This window comes from Vespula pensylvanica, chromosome 9 (assembly GCF_014466175.1).
Source record: "Vespula pensylvanica isolate Volc-1 chromosome 9, ASM1446617v1, whole genome shotgun sequence".
Lineage (NCBI taxonomy): Eukaryota > Metazoa > Arthropoda > Insecta > Hymenoptera > Vespidae > Vespula > Vespula pensylvanica.
In genome coordinates, this window is record NC_057693.1 from 2329589 (window position 1) to 2342189 (window position 12601).

The 12601-nt window shown below is 35.4% G+C and overlaps 1 protein-coding gene across 4 annotated transcripts in view; it reads right to left on the minus strand.

Moving 5' to 3' along the window:
• Positions 1-12601, minus strand: part of LOC122631724 (sestrin homolog) — a 92111-nt gene that overhangs the window by 1487 nt on the left and 78023 nt on the right. For all 4 annotated transcript variants that reach the window (XM_043817753.1, XM_043817754.1, XM_043817756.1 and 1 more), the window contains 5 exons: positions 4748-4918; positions 1864-2046; positions 1483-1723; positions 1111-1376; positions 184-558 (listed from right to left, as the gene is read on the minus strand). In XM_043817753.1, the coding sequence (XP_043673688.1) occupies positions 184-558; positions 1111-1376; positions 1483-1723; positions 1864-2046; positions 4748-4918 (1236 nt within the window). The remainder of the gene's footprint in view (positions 1-183; positions 559-1110; positions 1377-1482; positions 1724-1863; positions 2047-4747; positions 4919-12601) is intronic.

A 12601-nucleotide genomic window follows, 5' to 3' on the forward strand; every position in this document is an offset into this window, starting at 1 on the left:
TTCATATACTATACTAATAATTTTCGTACGTTTGTATAAGAACAGAAAAGAAAGAAAGGAAAAAAAAAAAAAAAACAACCAAGACAAACTGTCTTCCACGTAATACGTAAGAATTCCTTACGATAATAATCTTCTTCTTTTCATAAGATAAATATCTTTTATTTTCTTTTAAAAAGAACATACCTTCTCACTGTGCTTGAACTCCCTCATGACACGATCGTAATCCTTCTTAGTAACGCGTTCCGGATAACAGACAGCGCTTTTGATAAAGGTCTTAAGACTTCGTTCGAGGAGTTGATTAACCTCGTTGTAATCGTAGTCATCGTGCCTTATTCCGAACATACATTGGATGTAGTTCCATATTGCTCGTCTGAAACGAGATGTATCGACCTTACTATGCGTACCCATCGTGTAGTACGTCAGATTGTAAGTCGTCTTGAACTTGTCGTCGAGGAAATTGCCCACATCGTTGTAAAGTCGATTCACCAACGAGTAACCGTGGTCATCCCAGGAATAGTCTTGCACGCGGAAGGTCGGTATGTCGTTCAGTTGACCTCGCTAAAAATAGAAGAGAAAGCTTTAAAGGGAAGCCGAGATTTGCATACTCTATATCTTATTATTGACTCTATGAGACTATGATCGGATCCGTTGAAAATAGAGTAGACGAGATAATTCTTCTTCTTCTTCTTCTTCTCTTACCCCTTTTTTATTATTATCTTTCTTTCTTTCTTTTTTATTTTTTATTTTTTATTTTTTTAAGTGCAAAGAATCAACAACAAGAAGATACGGGTTGAGGCGAGTAGCCATTTTATTGACTCATCTTTCTCTTTGTTTCCATCGCCGGCAAAGTTAAATGATATGTGAACGTTATCGTCTTTTAAATATTCATCGTTGCGCAAGCAAAAAGAACACGATCGAATCACCAAGAGAAATTTATGTGTTCATAGTTGGCAACCTTGGAACAGTTTTTTCTTTTTTCTTCTTGTTTTATATTCGCTAGTTAAATAACTTGATAACGAAATTTGACGGAGCGTGGCACGAACGTATGGGAAAAATCGATAAAAGGGTATGACACGTTGTATAATAGTTGTATAACCATCGATGATGTACCTTAGCAAAATCTTGGTATATGAAGGTAGGATCGTCGATGAACAGGCCGATGTCGGAATCAAGAATGCTGCTACTTCTTTGAGGTGCAGCTGCCAATTCGGCTGATTGCGTTTCGACCGTTTCAAATCTTTTGGATAATTCTTCTTGCGTTATTTGATAAGACTCGGACTTTTCGGAAAGTCGTTTCATTCGCTCCATTAAAGTCTCCACGCCGACCTCTTGTTCACCAACTATGCTAGGCGACGATGGCGGCGACGGTACGTTTTCTATAACAAAATATATGAAAAATTTAATAATCTCTCGAGTGTTGTTTTAAAGTTAATTAAAGGAAAAAAAAGAAGTAGGTCTATTTGTTGATTACTACTAACGTACCAGTCTTGCCGTCGCCATTGGGTATTTCCTTGGGGCTACTAGAAAGTTTTTCTTTGGCAGGTGGCACTTTATTGCTATTGTCTTGTATATTTTCCTTGTAATGATGGCCCGTTACGTTGTCCAATTCTTCGTTGATTCCACATGAGAAAACGAACGATGACAACGAATGAAAATGAGCCAAAAGGACTATCGCATGGACGACTTCGGCCAAGGACCAATTGTCCGCGCCTTTGGTCAGTTTCTGAAGAAATCGAATATAAAGAAACGTTATAGGAAATCAAATAGAAAAAAAAACAACGTTAATAAAAAATATATATATATATAAAGTAACTGTTTAACGAAAGAATTATCAAGTACTTTCTAAAAATATAACACTTTTACCTCTATGTGCGTTTTATTTAGAAGCCACGGCCTGTGAGCTAAGATTTTATTGATCTCATAGAGATCTTGAAGCTTCCGTGGGATCGATCTCAAACCTTGAAGCCACAAGGGGTCACCACCCTGAAGAAGAAACTCTCCCTTCTGCAGGTTTATCAGATAGCTGCACTGGTGCCTACCCGCGGCCTAAAATTACACGCAACATTAAATTTATCTATTGAGTCGAGCATAATATAGTAAAGTGATATCGTTGACGTGTTGCGTGAAAAAAAGGAGAGAAAACAAAACGAAGAAAAAACAGAAAGAAAATAATACACGTATAGAAAAAGTACTAATGGTGGAGGTGGAGAAGAAGGAGGAATCAGGGGTGCAAAAGGCGAAGGTGATACGAGTAACGTCGGCGATACGTGCAAACAAGACACGTGTTTACCATGAGAACTCAACGGATCAATCGACTCTAGAGACACGATAAGCGATAAGAGACGACAGTAGCTATATATATATTTATATTTATACGCGTATGTGTATATACGTGTGTGTATATATATATATGTGTGTATATATATATATTGTTTGCGAATATATCTAGAAATATATCGATGATATACAGATACAGATATATAGTCACTCATAGAAATAGTCCGACACTCTTTGAATAACTTTTTCATATTTTGAGTAGATATAAAGAGATTATCGTGTTACATGAAGTACGTCTACAAGTAAAAAGGAAAAAAGGATTTGTTTATATTGTAACAATAATAAAAAGATAAGTATTATTTTTTTCTTTTCGTGTAGAGATAATAGACGCATTTTGTATGATCGCGGTAAAATGTAATATGTTTTATGATATATAATAGCGATTTTATAGATCATTAAATAAGTATATTTCGTCGTAGTAAGATTGGCCAATTTTTATGATATTTGTACTGTACACTAGTTTCTCTATATCTGCTCAAAGATTTAAAGAATACTTTGCCTAGTCCGATAATATTCGATATCACAAAGCGTCTGAATATTTCCATGACTCATCTCGTAAATTGTAATCTTGCGTGTAGCATCGTATAGACTGCTAAAGTAATAAATAAGTAGGAGAAATTCGATATCGAGAAATATCGATAATATTAATTTAACTCATTTGACCGTGTCATTGTCGGAGAGTACGTATAACGGCAATGACAATGAGGCTCACTATGTCAAATTATTTTTGAAAAAGAAAAAGGAAAAAGAAAAGAAAAAGTATTTCGATATAATTCTTGGATAGAATTAAAATATAAGATAATCTTTTGAAAAAAAGAATTAATTCAGAATATATTTATATATAAATATATATATATATATAAATACACTATATTTATTATAATGTATATGTAGGTATGTGTTTGTGTGTGTTTGCAGATATATATATATATATATATATATATATATATATATATAAACTTTTCCGTCAACAAGAGAAAAGTTCCTTTAAACGATAAACCCGTTGGAAAGGCAATGAGAAGGCTAAAGTTCGATAACTTTTATCCACAAAAGTTAGCGAAGCTCACGCTTCGACGATCAAAATGCAGGCAATCGAGCGATGTATTTTCTCAACGAAGCGTGCATCGAAGATCTTACACGAGAACGAAAGAGATAGAAAGAAACGACGATTGCCGAAGCGAGATAGAGCCACGGAATCGAATGTTTACCGGCGAACAAGGTGTTTTTCAGATATCTTATCGCTTATCGTCTCTCTCCGTCTACTTCCCCTTTACCCCTTCTTCCTTCTATAAGATAAAGTGTTTTTCGGTCGATCATTCCAATTTATTTTCATGCACGTCTATTTTCTATTTTCCTTTTCTCTCTTTTTCCACTATTTCCCTCGATCGTCGTCGATAAATTAATTTCGATCAAACCTCTATATTGCACGTGTATTCAAATTCAATATCAGATGCACGTGTGTCTTAAATATTGACGTTATTTCAATCATTCGAACGTAATCGGATATTATTCTATGAATTAAAACGATTTCGTTCTATTCGTACAGTTTCGTTATGAGAAAAGAGTACAATGCCTACGTGCCAAATCAATGAACTTTGCGACAAGAGACGAACATAGGGAACTAAAATTATCCTTTTATCGTTATCACGAAAAACGGAAATTCCATCCTCTTTTAGTACGTAAATAATCTAACTTTAACATAAATTCGATGGAACTAAAAGGGACAAGAGGATTTAGTTTCCATCGAACGTATTTATTTCGTGCTATATTCTCTTATAGAAGCTTTCACTTTCGTTTTAAGATCGTTCTTCGTTTCTCGTTACTCTTATTACTCGCAAAAAGTAGGCCTCCTATCGGCGAAGAAAACATAGATTATTTTTTACCCTAATAAATCGGTCGAACCTAGTCTTTACGACGCGAAGAACAGTACATCATATTATGAAACTACCGTTGCATTTACTCGGATTTCTCGATAACCTTTGACAAAGGCGAGACCGATAATAACTCATCTAACAAGTATTATATCAGCGGAATTTAAAAGGAGAAAAAAAAAGAGGCACCACGCGAATTCTCGTATTAATTTGTCCGAGTAAACAATTTTTTAGACAAGAAAATCCTTCGAGAGTTATCACGAATATTTCTCAATTTGTTAAAAAGAAATAGGCCCCCTCTCGAAAAAAAAAAGAAAGAAAAAAAAGCTGCTCAATTACGTAAATATTTTGTTCGTTATCTTTGTCATATCACAATGTTAAAGCGTATTTCCTTCGTCGATCACACTAGCTCGCTAACGATCCACGTTGACACGAAATGATCGAAGTAAGAAAACAACATAAGTAATAAAAATTAAAAAAAAAAATGAAGAAAAAAAAAACAAAACCAAAATGAAATGAAAAAAAAATAGTTTACTCACCATAATGGCTATGAGATGTCTGTAGTCGTAAGGAAGTGGTCCATCACCCCTAAGGATGAAATTTTGAGTTCGAAGGAAGTGGTCTAAATACAAGGGATGCGATGACATTACCCTGGAGACATGATCCAATCTGTTGTTCTGAAGGAATGCATCCATCAACAATATGCGTGTCTGTGGACGAAAAGAAAAGAAAAAAGAAACGTATAGTTCTATGAAATAATTGATTTGTACAAAATAAAAGAGCCGCAAAAATATCGGAAATCTATCGGTTCGAAATCTCAAATAAACGTTCGATGACTTAACGATAAATACTTGTTCTTCTTATCGTCGAAAATATAAATTAGTTTTCGCATGGTAGACCGCTCGGTTTTGATAACCAGATATAACTCGATCGTTTCGATTTATCAAAAAGACTAATCGCTATCGTCGATTCGATGGGAGATCGATCGATCGATCGATCGAGAAACACTCGAGATGACTATTAAAAATAGACGGATCCATCTTTCGGGTTCTTTGTTGCTTAAAAAAAAAAAAAAAGGAGAGAGAGAGAGAGAAAAAGAAAAAGAAAAAAGAGACGAAAAATAGATGCAAGATACTACTGAAAGACGCATTTATTTCTTTCTTTTTTTTTTTCTTTCATTTTTTTAAGAATTACATCATCCTCTTGTTTTGTTCGTTTCGCTCGACGAAAACGACGGAAGGAGGTTTCCGGGTCAATTCTCTCTTTCTCTCTTTCTCTCTCTCTCTCTCTTTCTCTCTCATACACACACATACTCCCTCTATTTCTCTTTCTTTTTCTCTCGTAATCAAGTGTTTGTCTTGCATCATCTGCCAAACGAACGAGCGAACTTACGTAGTCAAAAAAAATCTTTTACTTTCGGATGTGACCTAAGAAAAATGATAAAAATCTAAAACCGTGCACGTCGATAATATAGATGAAACTTTTGCTTTGCTTTTTATCGTCATATTTATAAATTATTCGAGCGTGCACGCGAGCACGTAATACGTTGTAGCCGATCACGTGTCGTTCGTTCGAACGATTACATATTCGCGTGGGTCCTTGTGAATCGGTAGCGGTTAATTATTCAATTAGTTTAACTGGCCATTTAGAGATTATCAAAGATAATCTAAGAGAGAATGAGAAATCGTTCGGATAGTTTAACGTGGCCGTGACCGACACGAGTATGACCTTGTAACAGGTTGCCAACCCTGCGTCGTCGCACGTGGAATCGAACGCAAAAGGCACTTCGTTGCTTGGCGCCAACTTTCTCCGGCCGACGAAACAACAACGAATCCGAGTGTGACGCAAACCGGTAGAGACGAGCGAACGTTGGCGATCGAATAATTTATCTCGATCTAACGAGAGAATCATCTAAATATCGACCTAGAAAAAGCATTTCACCGTTTGTTTCTTCTCTTAACAATTTTTTTTAACACAATATAATATGACATAAATTAATCTTATATATAATTTCAATTATATTAATTAATTATTTGATTTATATTATACGCAATTGTAAACATAACGAACAATATCAATTTATATTCGATGAAATAATAAATTCAAATATAAATAATTCAATGATAAATATAAATACAAATTTAAGTTAAGAAGGTGAAGAAAGAGAAAGAGAAAAAAGAAACTAGAACGATGAATGAACGAGGGCGAAAGCGAGAGAAAACTATTGTCCGTCGGTCGATCGATTCTAAAGAAGAAAAGTAAAAGAGGAGAGAAAGAGAAACGGATGAAGATAGACAGAGACAAACAGATAGACAAACAGATAGACAGATAGAGAGATAGACAAAGATAGAGAAAGACAGAGAGAAAGAAAAAAAGAAAGAAAGAAAGAAAGAAAGAAAGAAAGAAGGAAAGAAAGAAAGAGAGAGGAACTCGATCAGCTGGCACGGATTTGACTGCGAAGACAGGTGTTACTGAATTAACTCGTGGAGGCGACTTGGCTGCATCTTCGGAAAAGCTCGCCAGCAAAGTACCGTCCTTCCGAGAAGCATCTTTCCTTTGGCAACATCTCTTGGCACGAGGCCCGCGCGTGTGGCACATAACTTCTGTTTCTCTCTCCCTTATAGGTTTCGCACGCACTCGCGTATTTTCCGACGCACGCGTTCCTCCTACCATCACCACCATCATCACTACCACCACCACCACCACCAGCACCACTACCATCATCACCATCATCATCACCTCTTTCTCCTCTACCACCACCTCCATCATCTCCACCTCCTCGTCCAAAACTACCGTACGAGAATAACTTTCGAGCAGGAGTCGTAACTTCGGGAACGATCACTCAACAAGCTTCTCCTTTCTTTTCGAAATCCTAACCATGCGATAAGAGATCTTCGGGGAAAAGGACCCCAACGTGCTCTGCTTTTTTCTTTTTTTTTCTTCTTCTTCTTTTCTCTTTATTTTTTTCTTGGTTTTTTTCCTTTTTCTTTTCTTTTTGTCTTTCCTCCATTTAACTTTATCGATAATTCTGATAAACTTATATACGACATTTAAAGGAAGAGTTTTAAGTGAGTTTACATTAAAAACTTACCATATCCTAAAAAGAAGATTTATCCTAAAAAGCTTTTCAGGTATCAATCCATTTATCAAAGATACCGATCTTAAAGGATCATTACTCTCTGTCGAGTCTTCGATCTTTTTTAAAGAAATTAACGACTTTTTTCCTATTTTTCTTTCTCTTTCTTTCTTTCTTTCTTTTTTTTTTTGTCGTTTTCTTTGTTTTTTCGTAATCGAAGAACTCTTGTTTGTCGCATACCATGCGAATAAATACGTTGACCTCGAAACGATTTATCTCTTGTCGTTTCGTTCGATAAATATTTTCAATCTCTCTCTCGTCGAAAATTTCTTTGAGGTATTTGTGAAGCGAGCATGCGAATTTCCGAGCGAATCGTATGGAAGATCTTTATCCGTATTAACGCCGAGAGAAACCGTAGCAAAATCCGTTCTTTCATAACGATTCCCAATCGATATTAATTTTACTCATAAATAAGATTATCGTCTTTGTTTCAATTCGGATCGACATAGATCCACGTTTTAATTCGATCGATTTCTTATCCTTTCTTTTTGGTTTCAATTTATTTGGTTTTAAATGTGATACAAATAGAAGCGATATCTATCGTATATATTTGTTTAGATCGAAAGAAATCGATTCGAACTTTAATCTATACATGTACAATAATTATCAAGTACCGATAAAGATCTTATCGATCAACGTCCTTACATTTCTATCAAAGATGATAGAATATCTCATGGAATGGAAAGAAACCCGTTCCATTCGAATGAATTAATTCGTTTAATTGATTTCAAACAAACAATGTCGTAAACACGTTATGTATACCTACATAAATAAATATATTACCATCAACAAACATGTGCAGACATTAGAATAAAATTTACGTTAAAATTTACGAAATAAAACATGAATATTTCTCGATATCGTAAATGTAGAAAAGGTGAAGAAAAGAAAAGAAAAAAGGAACAAGATGTATCCATTACAGAGATGCGATTGAAATAGGGATCTAATCGAGAACTCGATTTAAAAATTCTCGATTCATAAATCAGTTTTTTCTAACGTGTGCGTGCATTTTCGATCCAGAGGAGTCGCGTTGCGTTGGCCGACCTAAATGTGGACCTTCGTTGCGGGGCAACGATATTTAAGTGTCGTTTCAAAGAATCATAGTCGTTATGAAGAAAACTATTAGTGAAGAAAAAGAAAAAAAAAACAAAAAAAAAAAAGAAACAGAGAGAACATTTTTTAATTTCTACAACGTACGTCGAATAATATAAAAATATAAGAAATCGAAGTAAAAAATATAAAAATCTCGTTAATTCTATAAGAAACGCGTAAACATATTAAAAACGATAGAAAGAAAGGTCTCTTATAATCTTTTCGACTTATCCTATCGACGACGAATTATCAAAGAACGTGCTTCGTTAGATAACAACTATATTACTCCATCAGAATTTATCGATTTACGGGCTTAACGAGGGAGACAAATCTGTTGATTCTTTTTTTTTCTTCCTTTTTTTTCAAGAGAGAGAGAGAGAGAGAGAGAGAGAGAGAGAGAGAGAGAAAGATCAAAGTAGAAGAATACGATAGCTGATTAGCATTAGCCGTAGGAAACATCTTGCTTTAACAGTACATAAGAATATCACTATAATAAGGTCTTATGATGATTCTACCAAGTCGTTATTACGGACAGCTGGGTGTGCCCGCATATGTCTTAAAGGAGGAGAAACTCCGAGAGAAACGGAGGATATCGAAATGTCAAACGCAACAACGTTTGCTGTGTGTGTCTTCTGTTGCTAGCTAGAGGAACGATGGACATCGAAATAACATATACTCAGAGGATCCAGACGATGTATTACGTAATGTCCCGTATTACGACAATAAGAAAGTTTTCTTGAATATACGAAACTGTTATTTATGTATATACATACGTAGATACTGACGTATGTATAAGTAGATTTATTTGTTCATGGAAAACTAATAAAATTGAATGAATACATACATACATATATACATATATATTATTGAAGTAATAGAAAATAAGAAACTGGTGAACGTAGAACGACCCAACAACAACATCAACAATGACACAACGACACAACGACATCAACAAGAACAATAGCAGCCGTGTTTTGTAGAAAACGTGAAAGGTGAGAGGAAAAGAAATAGAAGAGAGAAGGGTAAAAGCTAAAGCATTGAGAACAAAGAAAACTCATGAGTTCGATGCTCCCTTTCTTATCAGTGGATGATGGCACTGTTAGAGCTAGGCCAAGCGAGACTGCCGACATCGGATTGGTCCGTTCGACGTCGTTGTCAGCATATCGATTGGCTGTACGCCACGTGACAAAGAAGACCGTACCTAACCTCACTATCCAATCTTCCGTCTCTGTCGCTTTCACGATTATCTCAACCTCTCTCTGTCTCTCTGTCTCTCTCTTTCTCTCGTTTTTTTCTTTATATGTTTTTTTTCCCCCTTACACAGCTGAACATGTCCAAACGCGTTTGAACGAGTATCTACACGTTCTCTAACAGTTCGTGTCTTTATGCTCTCTCATTCTCGTGTTCTCTGTCCCAGTGACCAACTCCAGAGAACACATTCTACGCGCTTTGAATTTTCGATACGCTGCGAACTCGAAGAAGACACCGAAAAAAAAGGGACGTCTGATGGAGATTTGCATTACGTAACCATTACGAGCAATCAAACTAACTTAGAAAAAGAACTGAAAGAGAAAAAAGATACGTGATAAAAGAAGAAAAAGGAGAAGAAAAAAATACGAAGAAGAACATTCGACAATGTTGCGTGTCGTTCATTCAGACGAGAATTTTATGTCGTTTTACCAGTGGCACACAAAAAAGGTAACTCGAGGGTGTCGAGACAGGGAACCTGTAAAGAAGACCCAGCTATATACGTATTACGTATGTATGTATGTACGTACGTATATATGTAGGTATGTACATACGTATATATGTATGTATATTCGTACGTGCCTCGGCCATTCGAGGTCCTTCGAGAAGCGAAGGCGGCCTATGACCGCACGTAAACAACATTGGAAACCAGAACTCAGATCTTTAGAACCGGTTTTGCCTTGGAAAACAATTTTACGACCTACAGAGAGATCTCGACGTAAAGAACAGAGGGAAAGAGTAAAGAGAGAGAGAGAGAGAGACAGTGAGAGGAGGGAAAGAGGGACCCCAAAGCAACATATTCTTCGTTCGATAAATCTTTCGAAGATGCGTATATTCTCTTCTTCCTCGTCCCACCCCTTCTTTACCTTCTTTTAACTCTCCCTCGTTGGTCGTGAACGTACAGAAAGCGACAAACCAACGTAGAAGAAACGAAAAAAAAAGAAAGAAAATAAAAATAAAAAGAGAGAAAGAGAGAAAAAAGAAACAAACTTCACTTTATCCGGTAATCTCGAGTAAAAAGGCTAAACATCACAGGTAAAGAATGAATTACGGATTCATGAATGAGAGAATAGGAATATGTAAATCTGTTTATTGCTTGCACGCGGAAATCAACGTGAGTTTGAGATAGAAAACGACTCATTCAACAAAATCTGATATAAAAAAAAAAAAAAGAAAGGATGCAATGTGATTTTAAGAAAACTCGTATACATACATATTCGTGTTATAACACGAAATAATGTCTTCAAGGGATATAATTTATACAAAAAAGAAAAAAAAAAGAAAAAGAAAAAGATAAAAAATCGAGAAGATACTTGAAACTTTGTAGTCGAAAGATAAACTTAATAGTAAACTTCAAAATATGTAATAAAACGATGTTTATCGAAGATATAAAAATTCTTCGATATATTTATGATCAACGTCGATTATACGATGGCCCTGATTTTACGAAATATCCACGTGTAGAAGCTAATAATAAAATCCTTTACGACGATAAAACGATCTACGATCGCTGGTTAACGATCTCGTGTGAAATGTAGATATTTGTGTATATATTAGCTTGGAATTTGACAAAAGTACATAGAAAGTGGGTCACAAGGAACGCATCGAAGAGAAACGCGATGATTATTTTCGATAAGTGAGAAGAAAAGAAGAAAAAAAAAATGAAAAAAGAGAGAAGAAAAAAAGAACTTTTCTCTTTTGAATTAATGACGCGAGACGAGAAGATACTACGTACACGCCATATATATATATATATATATATATATATATATAGCAAACATACATACATACATACACATATTATACATACATGTGAGTCACACACTCCGTGCCCACAAACACATACACACACTTGTGTATTACATATCACCTACCATACACCAGAGTTTAAATTACACACACACACACACACACACACTTGTGTATTACATATCACCTACCATACACCAGACTTTAAATTACATACACACTCAATGATGAGAATGAGAGAGAGAGACAGAGAGAAAGAGAGAGAGCAAAAAAAATAGATAACGTTCGCGAGGTCAAAATGTTTTTATGATTACATATGACGAAAGATCACTTATTCTGTGTAAACGTAAACGATACGTTTCGCCCCTTTCTCCGACGAATGTAGAAACTGAGAGAAAGAGAAAGAGCGATAGAGAATGAAAGAAAAAGAGAGAGACAGAAGAAGAAATATAAAAACGTCTCTCTCTCTCTCTCTCTCTCTCTCTCTCTCTCTCTCTCTCTCTCTCGTAGTATCTCTTTCTCGTTCTTGACATAAGTTTAACAAGTAAACATGAAGTATAGCGATACAACAGTAGTAGCATCTGTCGATTTCGAAGGCTATACGTAAAACTACTCGAAGAAAAGAGAGAGAAAAGGCGACGAATCTGACGCAACAACTCGGCTTCTTTCGACCCTTCTCGGTTTTTCTTTGTTCTCACCCTAATCGTGTCGTCGTCGTCGTCGTCGTCACGTCGTCATCCTTGTCGTCATCGTGCAATTTAAAAGAAAGAGACAGAAACTTCTCTTTCCTCTCCTTTCTTACATCATCAAGATATTATTTTAAGAGATTTTTAGAGAGAGAGAGAGAGAGAGAGAGAGAGAGAGAGAGAGAGAGAGAGAGAGAGAGAGAGAAACAGCAGAGTGTATTACGAATCGTTGATATTTACTCGAAATTTAAATAAAACAGATAAACAATAAAAAAAGAAAAGAGAAAAATCCAACACAAAAATATAAACAGAGAAGATTAAATAAAATAAAAAGAAAACATCGACGAGAAAAAAGAAAGAAAGAAAGAAAGAAAGAAAAAGAAAAATCGATAAAAATGTAAACATGTATAAGTTTAAAATCCAACGTTACATTGTTAAAAATTCATGTGGGAATTGAATGATTCACGAGACGTTACAACGCT